Below are 15,081 nucleotides of genomic sequence, written 5' to 3' on the forward strand. Positions count from 1 at the left end.
ACGTGCTTTCATTTTTTGTTGAAATCCAAAATCTTTCAGCAGCCATTACTCTACAGAAATAATTCTAATATGCTTATTTTGAGCTCATGAAACATTTCTTAGGATCAGTGAGAAAAACATTTTTTTTTCTTTTTCAGGATCCTTTAATGAATAGAAAGTTCAAAAGAACTTTATTTCAGATGAAAATCTTTTGTAATGTTGCAAAAGTCTAACAAATGAAAGAAAATATTTTGTAACATTGTTACAAACATCTGAAAAATTAATTTACTGTCAATTTTATTCAGATAGCGGACTAAAATAATAAAAAATAATCTTTCTGAACTTTTAAACTAGTGTAAATTCAGTTTAAGATAGCGAATGACTTGAGAAGAGTTATATAGCACAAGTCATAGAAAAGATTTAATATACTATCCTTTTTTAATCGTGGCTATTTAAATCAGCATCCACTCTCACTCTAGAGAAGAGCAGCATGAACCTTTGCTTAATGTCACATTTTGTGAACAATTAAAGTAATACAGCTTTGAAAGAAATAAATAACTTCAGCTTTGTAATGGTTAATAAGTTAACATTGTTATAAGTCTGTACATATCACACAGCCTGTCAGACCTGCGCTCAGCATGGGAGCTGTTCTGAATGCATTAAAGCATCTGTATAGGCAGTGAAAGTCTCAGATGTGTGGGCAGCCATTCGATTAACCTCACAGAGGTTCTCCTGCTGCCTTACACCACGGGTAACATGATCGGTACGTAAATCATTGGGCCCATGAGCTTTCTAACTCCCTAATTAACTGTTAAGTTAAATCAGCAGGATCTCGCGGTGCTGCTTTCACATCTCAGACAGTTTTAATTAACACAAAACGAAGGGGACATCTTCTCAGTAAAATTTGTTTGGCGAGATGTCGCTGAAGTCAAAGGCTAAAGGACAATGAGAGATGACAGGCCATTCAGCTATCTGATGGTGTACACGAATCAAGGACTTTACAGTTCATGTTCTTTTAAGACAGAAATCACCTTTTTCAAGAGAAACTCATTTTAAGGCTCTTCTGTTAAGAGCACTCAAAAATCAGATAGAGATGTCGCTCACCATGTCATAGGATGTTGGGTGTTCCACACAAGAAAAAAAAAGACAGTTTACAACAACATGAGTGTGAAAAAATAACTGAATTTATATTGTTTTAGATGAACTATCCTTTAAGAAAAGTTGCATAAATCTAGGGCTAGCTTGAATGAGTTCAGTGTTGTTCAGCAACATGTTTTTGGCCTTCTGTCCGCCCTGGCCAGGACATCCGCAGGGAAACATGTGGTAGTTAGTGATTGATTTGAAGAGCAAACTGTGCAGCTGGAACCAAGTACAAGTGGAAGCCCCTAGGGGTGTCATTGGATGCTCTCACACACTGACCACCAGCTTGTGTACTGTCCGTGCCCAGATCCTCCTCTGAAAAGCATTCTTACAACTACTTACTAAACTGATGTGCTATTTCTATATAATGGATTGCAAAGGAATGTTCAGAGTTCAAGCTCTATTAACAGTTACACTAGGTTGATTACCACAGGAAATAGATTTGACATTTAAGCAAAAAATACTGGTTACTGTAAGACATTTACTTAAAACGGTTCTTTACAGATCATGGATCGCACTGTATCATGATATATTATCATGATATATTTATTTTATATAAATATATGGAACCCTGCACACTGTGTTTTTTTTTTTTTTTTTTTTCTATCTGCATAAAATATTTTTTTATTAAATGGAAGACAAGATAACTAAATTAAGTAAACCTCAAAACAGTAAAGTGTGCTGTTATGTTTTATGTTTTGTTTTCTCGTTTCTCTTTTCGTTTTAAAAGAGAAAATGGCGTAATTCCTGCAGCAGTTTGGGAAGGCTGTGCCAGCTCAAGCTCTGTATTCCATCATGGCTCTAATCCAGACACATCAGACGCATTCGTTTATAAAAAAAATTCGAGATTCCCCTCTGAACTCCCTTAAGTAAGGTTCTGCTCTATGTGCCAGACTGTTCGTGCACCAACAGCTTGAAGAAGACTAATAAAAATCATAGCACACCTTGAGGGAATGGTTCATCCTGCGTCCTGTCAAAGTGAGGTTGGAATAGGAGGGGTAATGGCCTTGGGCTGCCAAGATTTCTTTTCCAGCCAATGCATAGTTTGACAACAGAATTCACACGACAAAAGAACAAGCTCCTCTTCCCCTCTTTCAGAACAGCTAGGCAGTTTCAGATCATTGAAAATTAGTTGGTTGTCCTCAAGATCAGAAGTGTGCAGCAGAGTTGTGTGATGTATATAGAATATTTATGATATATTTCGATATTCGAATTGTGAATTTAACAGTAATTTAAAGGTGCAACAGGTGATTGTCTTCAGTAGCATTTTTTGTTATACTTGTTGAAAGTCGTCTGAATAGCAATCATTAAGTTAAGTGGTTTAAATGTATTTATCTGTCTTTATATATTCTGTGGGAGGCATAGGACCAAGAAATGTACGTCCAATCAAAACACTGCCTGTCCACGTATGTAATCCGTGTATCATTCGTTCTTTTCATATTCAATTAAGAAAAAAAAATCGAAAATTAAAAAAGGACTTGTTATTTCCTTATTCGTTTACAAATATAATATTTAAAAAACAAATAATGAGTGATTTTTTTTTTTTTGTATTTTCGATTACATGCTCAAATTGAATATGACAAATATGAAAAACGCCTCCACCATGAATCTGATTTTGATATTTAGTTATCCAACTTGGTCCGTGTATCTTTTGGTCATTTGATTTTCTATTTAAAAATAAATAAAGATAAATGAGTTTAAGAAACACAAAACGAAAATGTAGCTGGATTTTTTGTATTTTTGTTTGTGGGTAAAAAATGAGATTATGCTTTAATATTTGTTTGAATGTGTGGGCAGGGCTGAAACGCCCCCTTCATCCCTTCTGTACTGCACCGACAAGCGGCAACAGCGAGCTTGCAAGATAAAATAATAATAATAATAATAATTAATTAATTGATTAATAGTAATAAAAAATATATTACATTTTTCCAGCTGCTGCATGTTATTGACAAAGCAGAGTTAAAACACCATTTGAATTTTACTTTAGCCTGTGATCTACAACGACATGGAATAAAATATAGGCCTACTACTAAATTTTTTGCCTACTTATTTTATTCTAGGCCATTCAAAAAATAAAATGGGAAAAACCCAACCCCACATTTATAATAAAATTTATATTAAAATAAGTTAAGTTTTCCCCATAATTAGTCTACTTTAAATGTTTTAATTATAGGCTATAGGCTACTTAGAATTATAAGCTGAATTCACAAATTCTGTTGATGACAGTATGAATATAGTGATGGTGTGCCATAGTTACAGATAATGAGTTCAGACGGGAAACACCGCACCTCTCATTGGTTTCATTTGAATTACATAGGCCTAAATATAAAATTATTATTATTATTTTTCTATTTAAATTGATTACTTTAAAAGTAGACATGTCCAGCTACGGTTCGTCTGATGCATGAGCCTCGTTCATTTCTGACGTTTCATAAAGAAGTTAATGTAGACCGAGATGACAGAAAGCACATCCTGTTGAGTTTTGTAAGGTTTTAATGTTATTCAGGGTGTCTTACGACCCAAACTGACGGAGCTGAAGCTCTTTCCTCTTGTTATCGGGATGGAAGCTGTGGATCTGGATCCGCCGATCGGAGAAGTGCAGCAGACTACACTCTACAAGATAAATCTTCAGTTGCTGTAGTTTGTAATAGCAAATGAAAACATGTTAGGCTAACTGTGAGGTTTTTCTTAAATAGGCATAGAATAAAATTAGTAGGCTAAAAATCTGCACATTTCATGTCATTGTAGATCATATAGGCCTACAGTAAAATGCAAATGTCATTGAATAAATTAATTTCAGTTTGGTCAAAAAATAAAAATAAATAATAATAATAATATATATATATATATAAATAAAGCTTGCCGCTTGTCGGTGCAGTACAGTTCAATTCAATTCAAGTTTATTTGTATAGCGCTTTTTACAAAACAAATCTTTACAAAGCAACTTTACAGAAAATTATGTTTCTACAATATTTAGTAGTAGCTAGTAGTTTGTGCACATTTGACAGGATTTTAGAAAAAATAAAAATAATAATAGTCAGCTAGACGATGAACTATCAATATTATTAAGTTATTATATGATGCAGTCACACATTTAGTAATAATTGTTAGTTCTGTTTGTTGATTCAGTGTTAGCATCATCTGAGGTCCTCTGAGGGTCAGCATCATCTCTTCTCAGGTTTTCTGGATCCAGACTGGAGCTTGTGTAAATCCTAGTTACATCCCGTAGCGAAACATAGAAACAAAATAGAGACATCATTAGCATAGCTGCTGATCCAAGAAAGTAAAATTAGTTTAACCCAAGCTAATGAATAAAAATGCACCTTTGATCAGATGCAACTACACTCACAATTTAAAAGATACATTATTCGAATGCTTGGCGAAAGAGATGTGTTTTTAATCTAGATTTAAACAGAGAGAGAGTGTCTGAACCCCGAACATTATCAGGAAGGCTATTCCAGAGTTTGGGTGCCAAATTTGAGAAAACTCTACCTCCTTTAGTGGACTTTGCTATCCTAGGAACTACCAAAAGTCCAGCGTTTTGTGACCTTAGGGTGCGTGATGGGTTGTAGCGTGGTAGAAGGCTAGTTAGGTACGCAGGAACTAAAACATTTAGGGCCTTATAGGTAAGTAATGATAATTTGTAACTGATACGGAACTTAATAGGTAGCCAGTGCAGAGACTGTAAAATTGGGGTAATATGATCATATTTTCTTGACCTTGTAAGGACTCTAGCTGCTGCATTTTGGACTACCTGTAGCTTGTTTATTGACGAAGCAGGACAACCACCTAGAAGTGCATTACAATAGTCCAGTCTAGAGGTCATAAATGAATGAACTAGCTTTTCTGCATCAGAAACAGATAACATGTTTCGTAGCTTGGCAATGTTTCTAAGATGGAAGAATGCAGTTTTTGTAACATTGGAAATGTGATTTTCAAAAGACAGATTGCTGTCTAATATAACACCCAGATTTCTGACTGTAGAGGAAGTAACAATACATCCGTCAAGTTGCAGATTGTAACCTACAAGATTCTGTAGTGTTTTTTGGTCCAATAATTAGTATCTCTGTCTTATCCGAATTTAATTGGAGAAAATTATTTGTCATCCAATCTTTTACATTTTTAAGACACTCTGTTAGCTTAGATAATTGGGAAGTTTCATCTGGTCTCGTTGAGATATATAGCTGAGTATCATCAGCATAACAGTGGAAGCTAATTCCGTATTTTCTAATAATATTACCAAGGAGCAAAATGTATATTGAAAATAGAAGGGGACCTAGGACGGATCCTTGTGGCACTCCATATTTTACTGATGATGAATGAGATGACTCCCCATTTAAGTAAACAAAATGGTAGCGATCGGACAGGTAGGATCTAAACCATCTTAGAGCCTGCCCTTGAATACCTGTATAGTTTTGTAATCGATCTATGAGTATGTCATGATCTATGGTGTCGAAGGGATGAAAGGGGAGTTTCAGCGCTGCCCACACATTCAAACAAATATTAAAGCATAATCTAATTTTTTACCCACAAACAAAAGTACGAAAAATCCAGCTACATTTTTGTTTTGCGTTTCTTAAAACGAAAAAACAAAATCAAACCGTTTCTCATTTATCTTTATTTATTTTTAAATAGAAAATCAAATTACCAAAAGATACACGGACCAAGTTGGATAACTAAATATCAAAATCAGATTCATGTTGGAGGCGTTTTTCATATGTCATATTCAATTTGAGCATGTAATCGAAAATACAAAAAATCACTCATTATTTGTTTTTTTAAATATTATATTTGTAAACGAATAAGGAAATAAGTCCTTTTTTGATTTTTTTTTTCTTAATTGAAAAGGAAAAGAACGAATGATACATGGATTGTATGCATCTGCATACCACTGCACACCCTATTCGCGCAGACAGAATACTTCATTAGCGCATTCACGTACACTGTGCAGACAGACATCAACAACCCGGCCTTCCTTCCTGGTATTGTAGTTCTTTTAAAGTTTTCTCACTGGTTAATGTCACATGATGTAGCCCAGCGGTTCCCTATTCCAGTGCTCGGGCACATATTTCATGTCTTGCTTCGTTAACACACCCAATTCAGATGACCAACTCTGTCTACGTGAATGAACGGTGTTACATTTGATATGATCCCTACACATGTGCATTGCTCCCTACTTCCTGAGCAGGGGTTTACTTCACTTTGGAACATGGACTGGAATTGGGAACCACTGATGTAGCCTGTTGTAGTAATGTTGTCTCTGGTATTTTGTTCTGTGAGCATAAATGCGTTCGGGGCGTGGCTTTAGACGGCAATTGCAGGGAGGGTGGGACGTTCGCGTTCAGTGCTATCAGTCTAATGTTAGCATTTTACAAGATCTCCTATTACACCTTTAATGTGCTTTTTTTATTTGCCCATTTCATTTTTTAAAGGCCATGCCAGCAGGCTTGTTCCAGGCCTCCTCCTCCTCGATTCATGATGGTGGTAAAATATATTAATAGAGTCCTTGTGATGTGATTCCTGCATAAAGCGAGACTTGAACAGCCACCATTGTGCCCTTGAACAATCCCTATATGTGTCTGATGTTCCGTCTTTTTTTTTTTTTTTCTTTGTTTGGAGTCCCTAATTACCTCAGTTCTTTAATAATAATAAGTAATTTCTAAATGAATCCGTTTTGGGATCTAAAAAAAATATATAGAATTGAGTACATTGAATTATTCCCATTTGAACGAATCCAATAACTCTAAATTGTTCAAAAGAATTGTGATATTGCACTAAAATCTTACAAAGAATATGTAGATCATATGTATATATGCGTGTGTGTGTGTATATATACATATATATGACTGTAGACATTTTTTAAATACAAATAAAAAGTTGCTGTTTATTTATGTAAGTATTTTATAAATATTGTAATGTGGCAAAAATAAACTTATTGAATAAAAAATACATCAATTTGAAATAATTAAAAGCTTCACCCAAGCAATGTGGAAACCATGTTTTAGAAGGGGAAAAAAAAATAATACAGTAAGAAGGTTGAGTGATTTCACACTATGGATAAACCATGGAACATCTAACCGAGGGATTTAAAGATGAGCGTTCAAATCACTCACCACCAGCTTACTGCCTAGAAGAGCCTTCAGCCTTTTACTACGGTTCAGCTACTATTTGTCATCTCTTTACAACTTTAAAATGAGTTGATGGATAGCAATCCTCAAATATGTTCAAACTGTTTGATTTCTAGCTGTTCTTATATTTTGAGTACCTGGAGATTTTAGGCTGATTTTAAACGTTCCATTCTACTCATGCCCACTGTCAGTTGTTGTGGTGTATTGTCTGAAATTAGCATTAATTCTTTCCTTTCATTTCTTGCAGGTTGTTGAAATTGCCATAAAAGTAAGTCCTGTATTGGGCTCCCATATGTTTCAGCCTCTTCTGCCAGATGTGTTACGGGGGATAGTTGAAGGCGAAGTGAGTTTGAACACTGCACGGTCTATTATAGTAGGCCTATAGCAATAACTTAATTTCACTGAAAAATACTGTTTCCAGTTTTTAATGTTTGTATATTCTTGTGTGTTTGACTGCAGAGGTATCCTGTGGTTATGTCGACATACTTGGGCGTGACGGGTCGGATTCTCCTGCAGAATTCAGGCTTTTTCACATCACTTCTCACTCAAATGGCTGTGGAATATAACCAGGAGGTGAGGGAGAATGCCAGGCCACCATTCAGAACTTTATTTTTTTAAAGTTGTAAATAAAAAAATATATATACAGTATTGTTCAAAATAATAGCAGTACAATGTGACTAACCAGAATAATCAAGGTTTTTCGTATATTTTTTTATTGCTACGTGGCAAACAAGTTACCAGTAGGTTCAGTAGATTCTCAGAAAACAAATGAGACCCAGCATTCATGATATGCACGCTCTTAAGGCTGTGCAATTGGGCAATTAGTTGAATTAGTTGAAAGGGGTGTGTTCAAAAAAATAGCAGTGTGGCATTCAATCACTGAGGTCATCAATTTTGTGAAGAAACAGGTGTGAATCAGGTGGCCCCTTTTTAAGGATGAAGCCAACACTTGTTGAACATGCATTTTAAAGCTGTGGAAAATGGGTCGTTCAAGACATTGTTCAGAAGAACAGCGTACTTTGATTAAAAAGTTGATTAGAGAGGGGAAAACCTATAAAGAGGTGCAAAAAATGATAGGCTGTTCAGCTAAAATGATCTCCAATGCCTTAAAATGGAGAGCAAAACCAGAGAGACGTGGAAGAAAACGGAAGACAACCATCAAAATGGATAGAAGAATAACCAGAATGGCAAAGGCTCAGCCAATGATCACCTCCAGGATGATCAAAGACAGTCTGGAGTTACCTGTAAGTACTGTGACAGTTAGAAGACGTCTGTGTGAAGCTAATCTATTTTCAAGAATCCCCCGCAAAGTCCCTCTGTTAAAAAAAAGGCATGTGCAGAAGAGGTTACAATTTGCCAAAGAACACATCAACTGGCCTAAAGAGAAATGGAGGAACATTTTGTGGACTGATGAGAGTAAAATTGTTCTTTTTGGGTCCAAGGGACACAGGCAGTTTGTGAGACGACCCCCAAACTCTGAATTCAAGCCACAGTACACAGTGAAGACAGTGAAGCATGGAGGTGCAAGCATCATGATATGGGCATGTTTCTCCTACTATGGTGTTGGGCCTATTTATCGCATACCAGGGATCATGGATCAGTTTGCATATTTTAAAATACTTGAAGAGGTCATGTTGCCCTATGCTGAAGAGGACATGCCCTTGAAATGGTTGTTTCAACAAGACAATGACCCAAAACACACTAGTAAACAGACAAAGTCTTGGTTCCAAACCAACAAAATTAATGTTATGGAGTGGCCAGCCCAATCTCCACACCTTAATCCAATTGAGAACTTGTGGGGTGATATCAAAAATACTGTTTCTGAAGCAAAACCAAGAAATGTGAATGAATTGTGGAATGTTGTTAAAGAATCATGGAGTGGAATAACAGCTGAGAGGTGCCACAAGTTGGTTGACTCCATGCCACACAGATGTCAAGCAGTTTTAAAAAACTGTGGTCATACAACTAAATATTAGTTTAGTGATTCACAGGATTGCTAAATCCCAGAAAAAAAAAATGTTTGTACAAAATAGTTTTGAGTTTGTACAGTCAAAGGTAGACACTGCTATTTTTTTGAACACACCCCTTTCAACTAATTGCCCAATTGCACAGCCTTAAGAGCGTGCATATCATGAATGCTGGGTCTTGTTTGTTTTCTGACAATCTACTGAACCTACTGGTAACTTGTTTGCCACGTAGCAATAAAAAAATATACTAAAAACCTTGATTATTCTGGTTAGTCACATTGTACTGCTATTATTTTGAACAATACTGTATGTTGGAGTATATTTTACAAGAAAATATAATTCTACTTCTACTTTCTACTAAGTTCCTAAGTTTTAATTTGATGTTATTTGTGGTTTCTTTGTAATTATTTTTGTAGTTTAGTGTGTCTGGAGATATTATTATAGTTTTATAATTTCATTTAATTTTAATTATAAAGTATTTGTAATTTTTTTTCTATTTTTGTATTATATCTGCTTCTGCATATCTGAATTTTTTTTTTAGTTTTACATTTTTTATATACATCTTATACTTTCATACTATACTACAACTTATTTCAGTTAACGTTTATTTTATTTCAATTACATAAATCAATTAAAGGTTTTAATTTTAGTTAACTATGATAACCCTTATATAATATATAATACTCAATGTTGCCCAATAACCAATAAACCAAAATATTGTGCATCCCTTACAATAATAGTATATAAATAAAACATGAAGCAATAAGTTAGGGGATGCCATTTTATATATTGAATATAATGGCTGAATATCTTTAATAGCTATTTGTAGATGTAAGCCAGAAATTCGTATTGGTGCATAACTCTACTCACAATACGATCTGATTCCTATTTTCTCTTAAATTTTTTTAAAAACAAAATTTGATTTACGACAAATTACAACTGAAAATATGTCCTTTTATTAGTGATTAGACAAAAAACGTAAATGTCTAAATTAAAAAAAAAAAAACTAAAAAGAAATTTCTGTGCTCTTTCCATTCAAAATTAGAGGCAACCACTGCATTTGAATCACAATCCAAACAAAGATGCTGAATATATGCAGCATGATTCGTTTTTTTATCTAAATTAAATTGTAGAATTTTACATTTTAAAACAAAAACAGAATGCTCTTAGTTTAGTTTTGTGAAACTATATTACATAAAACATCTGCATGAAACAAAGACAGCGGACGAGCTGAATGAGACGGAGTTCCACTCTCTGACAGCAGATGGCCCTTATGGATCAGCAGCGATGCAGTGTTTCCTTGGTTATGAGTGTAAACAGAGAACCAGCTCTTATGAACGCTATTTTAATGTGCATTATACTGAGACGAAATGAAAAGAAATTTTTATCTAAACTTTTCTAAAGACAATAGTTCCCCTCAAAGATACATTCATATAAACACCCACCCCATAATGTATCGTGATTCGTTTAACATCTCAACCAATTTGAATCTACACATATTTGTATTGATTTTCAACCAGCTCAAGGTGAATCGTTACATCCCTATGGTTTAAATCTAAATACTCAAACTCATCATGTATGCATCAGATGTTGGAGGACTAAACACAATTAGAAGGAAAAATAAATCACCTCTTTTCCCTGTGCTTTTATACTTCTTACCTTCATGTCAAGGTCAAATACTCTGAAGCAAACAATCTTTAACAAACAAAAAAGCTCTTCAAGCTTGGCCTAGTTTTCTTCTCCTCTGCAGCGTTTCTTTAGTTGGGTTTGTGGGAGCTGATCTTAATGTAATTTGGTCCCAATGGTCCCAGATGCTTTGCCGAGCCGCCCACACAGCATCATTCCCTTTCAACCCTGGGCCGTATCTCCCCACCGAATAATTAAACTCATTTGCAATGTTGTAGTCTCAGCATATATCAGTATTCTCCTTAATTTCCTCAATCCCAGAAATATCTTTCCTGCTGAGATCCCTTCATTATTTACAGTATCAGCCGAATAACTTCAAAGATGGAGGTTTTTATATTTTAGCCCTGTTAGGTGGTTCGACTTACCCTTATGTTTTCCTCTTGTGAAGGGTGTATTAATCTTGCTCCCAGTGTGCCTTGCTTACCTGTGCATGACTAAATTATAAATGAATTACGTGAACAAGATTATCATGGTGATCTCTGCTTTCTCAGGCAGACCAGCTCTTGGGGAGTATGATTGAGATGTGGGTGGACCGCATGGACAACATCACCCAGCCTGAGAGGAGAAAGCTCTCTGCACTGGCTCTCATGTCGCTTTTACCATCTGACAACAGGTTTGTCATCTTATAAACACCTGCAGGATCATCCTATCACATTTGCATGCAAATATCGGATGTTTATATAGCAGAAGTCATCTGCAAGATGTACAAGTGATAACATTTATATCATTTGACATTCACCTCAGAGTCCAAACAAATAAAAAATCACTTTGTAATTGTGACTTGCCAGGAGAAATGGCTTGTTGGTTTTAGCTACGTCAGTAGTTTGGATGTCAGCTGATATAATAGACCAAGCAGAAATAGCAATGCTTATAGCAACATCTATTCAAGTAATGGCAGCCAGTATATGCAGCTAGTGTTAAGTATAAACTTTGCCAAAATAGTGGCACAGTGATCTTTCATATTTTTTTCGATGGCCATGGTTCTGGAAATATTTTTCCTATTTTATTTCTCTCTAGGCCTTTATTATTATTATTATTAAATCCTCAATAAACAGTGAACAATTAAGCTATGAACCAAACCGTCTAGAGAAGAAACACATGCACTTATGATTTGTATCAGAGAAGTAGAAAAAGACAAAGGAACAAAATGGTATACTTGTCTTTTTTTTTTTTTTTTTTTTTTTTGAGGGAATGAGGCACTCACCCTATGATGCATTGCAAATAAATATATTTATAAATAATTGTACAATCTGTAATTTGACGCTGAAGCTGAAATCATGCTGAGGTTTCCACAGAATTTCAGGGCTCATGATAGGTTTGTTTTGAATGTGTAAAAATAAACACTGTGAAAAAAGTGCTGCCTTAATTTAAGTGTAATCAATTGGTTGTTAATGTCATTTCGACTTAAATTACATAAAACCAACTAGTAGTAGAAAATCTAACTGAATTTCATTTAACTTTTAAAAACAAGTCAAAATTGCTTCACTTATTTTGATGAGTTGCATTAATATAAAAACAATGTACAGGAAAAGTTTGGTTTTGTGATCTTTATGGGTTTTTTTTTACTTTAAAAACCCTATTGTTCCACTCAGTTGTGGTTCAAGTATAACTTGGGTAATTTCTGTATTAAGGTGCAGGCATATTTACTAATTTTTGCAGATGAAATTCAGATATCAATATCTGTTGGAATCCACGCAATTGGGAATATCTCATAAGGACGAAAGATTAGACCACACAAATTTTGCAACGGGTTGAAGATGTTCACACAGATTTGCCATGTTGACCAACAGAAAGCTGCTTGGTTTGAAAGTGAACAGTGCATTCTGTATCGCTACATTATTGACACTAGACACTTCCGTGTTTTTGCTATCAAAATTTCACATTTATATTTCACACCATTAGTCTCATTAAATGATCCCAAGTTTAAGTTTAACAGTAAAATATGGTCATATTAAACTAATTTGTTTGATTAATTTTGTTGGTTTTAGAATCTTTGTCTCGATTTTAAGTGGATATTTTTTTTAAAGGTTTTTTTTTATTTAGTTTTTTTGCTCTCAAGGTTGATACTTTCTCATGAATTAGATTATATTGTGAACAATGGTAAAAATTGGGCGCTCTGCAGAATAATATATTTGCTTGACTCACTTTTCTTCTCAATCTTTTCAATTCTGCATGCATCATTCTGGCAGTAACGTTGACACTCAAAATCACATCATTAAGGGAAGAGATGCGCTTGTTTTCCTCCAGCACACACAATGTAATGAATGGCAATAGGTGGTAATCTGTAGGATTTTTTTCTAGGAAACGGAGCATATTTATACAATTTGGCACAGTGATTAACAAGATATATTTGAATTTCATGTCAAAAATGTTCATGACCCCTGCCACCTTAAAGACCAGACCATCTTGTCTGGTCATATTGCTTTTACATGTGCAGACTATCAGGGGAAGAGAAATGGAGAAATTCACGATTAACCTTCCTTCACATTTCTCATTACAATATAAATTCAGTCTGGCCACATGTCCTTTTCTGAAAAGCAGCCAGTAGTTTGCAAAGTATTTCACGCTCTGGATTTATCTGATCTATTGTATGCGTCCACATTTTGTATGTATGTATCCGTCTGTATATGTGCGCATTGTGAAATCTTTTATCATGGAATTCCATTCGGGGCTGTGAAACTGATTTCGGTGCAGCAGCAGGTCTGCTGTCACTTTATTTCATTGAGATTGATCTTATGGGTCATTGTTCTATGAGATCAGTATTGGCATCGATACCAAAGCCCTTCATTGTCAGTCTTCCTCCCACCCAAAGCAGTGATTAACTGGCAACAATTACAGCTCCATCATGGTCTTGTTTTCCTTCTGCAGTTTTCAGTGCTTTGCTGGGATATACAGGAGAGGCTTCCCATGCAGCCTGAGTCTGGGGGGGAGCGGGATAGTCGTGCATTATCACGCTTGTAGAGACAGCCTGGATCTGTGAGCGATTTTTCTGAGCCTTAGTCTCAGAAGCTAAGATGCACAATGTTGTTTTCCCCATTATTGCCACATCTTGCCTTTTTCAGGGTAGGGCTGTGCAGTTATTATTTTTATGTAACCATTATTGGAGTTATGGTTATTACAATTTAAATGATCATGAAAAATTAAACATATGTTTATAAACGCTTTTGCATAGTGTGTTTTTGCAACACTGTAAGACAAAATGCATACATTCAATACTAAACACCCAATAAGTATTTCTGTATATTCCATAAATCAGCCTTAACGGTTGTAATTACAGTATCAAGAGCAAAAATCAGCAGTGTTGATATTTGTCATAATTGTGGAGCTCTATTTCAGGAGCTTTTTTTTAAATATATAATTAAATTATGCTGTGAGGCATCATTTGTCTCAGATACTTCAATTTAATACATTTACTAACATATTCAGTCTGAATAATTAGATTTGAAGATTATTGCCTATAAATTTCAATCAGTTTGTACCTGAAGAATAATAAACAAAACAAAATTGAACATTGATGCCTAGGCAAACACCACCAAAATGACCTAGAGTAGAACTGTCCAATAGAAATACCCTTCCATTCAAACATTTGGAGTCAGTTTTGTTTTTTTAAGAAAAATTATAATTAATTAATGCTTCTATTCAGCAAGAATGCATTAAATTGGTCATAATCAACAGTAAAGAAGATATGACATGTCTAAAAGATGTTTATCAAAATCATAGAATCCTGAAGAAAAAAAATGTATATTGAATAATGGGGAAATAGTTGCTGAAAATGCTTTATATACAATTTTTGCCCTTTTTTTCACTTTAATTTCTGACCCCTTTTTCTGTCTTGTGTGACTTAAATTGCCAATATTTACAGTATTGCAATAAACAGACTTAATTTACAGAGGAATTGTGCTCTGCTAGTCAAGAATCATCCTTATTCAGATGCTTTTTCATCTCTATTTGGACTCGTGTGACTTGAACGACGCTGAGAAAATTATGAAAGCAGACTTTAAAAGGGATATTTAGCGGCGCCAAGAGGCTTGCATGAAATTAGTCCCAGCATATTAATTTTCACAGGAATTCGGGGTGCTTTGATTGGCATTTTCTGATCCTAACATTACTATTCTATTTGCTGTGTTTTGCCTCCCTCTGAAAAAAACACCTGTGGGCTCAGAGCAGTGTTTCTTCTCTGA

At 34.9% G+C, this 15,081-nt stretch overlaps 1 protein-coding gene across 1 annotated transcript in view; it reads left to right on the forward strand.

Moving 5' to 3' along the window:
- The window catches only part of LOC128018500 (importin-11), a 130,950-nt gene that overhangs the window by 91,726 nt on the left and 24,143 nt on the right, over positions 1-15,081 (forward strand). The window contains exons 25-27 of the mRNA XM_052604051.1: positions 7,495-7,590; positions 7,707-7,820; positions 11,392-11,513. Coding sequence (XP_052460011.1) covers positions 7,495-7,590; positions 7,707-7,820; positions 11,392-11,513 — 332 coding nt within the window. The remainder of the gene's footprint in view (positions 1-7,494; positions 7,591-7,706; positions 7,821-11,391; positions 11,514-15,081) is intronic.

Source organism: Carassius gibelio, chromosome A8, assembly GCF_023724105.1.
Source record: "Carassius gibelio isolate Cgi1373 ecotype wild population from Czech Republic chromosome A8, carGib1.2-hapl.c, whole genome shotgun sequence".
NCBI classification, from domain to species: Eukaryota; Metazoa; Chordata; class Actinopteri; order Cypriniformes; family Cyprinidae; genus Carassius; species Carassius gibelio.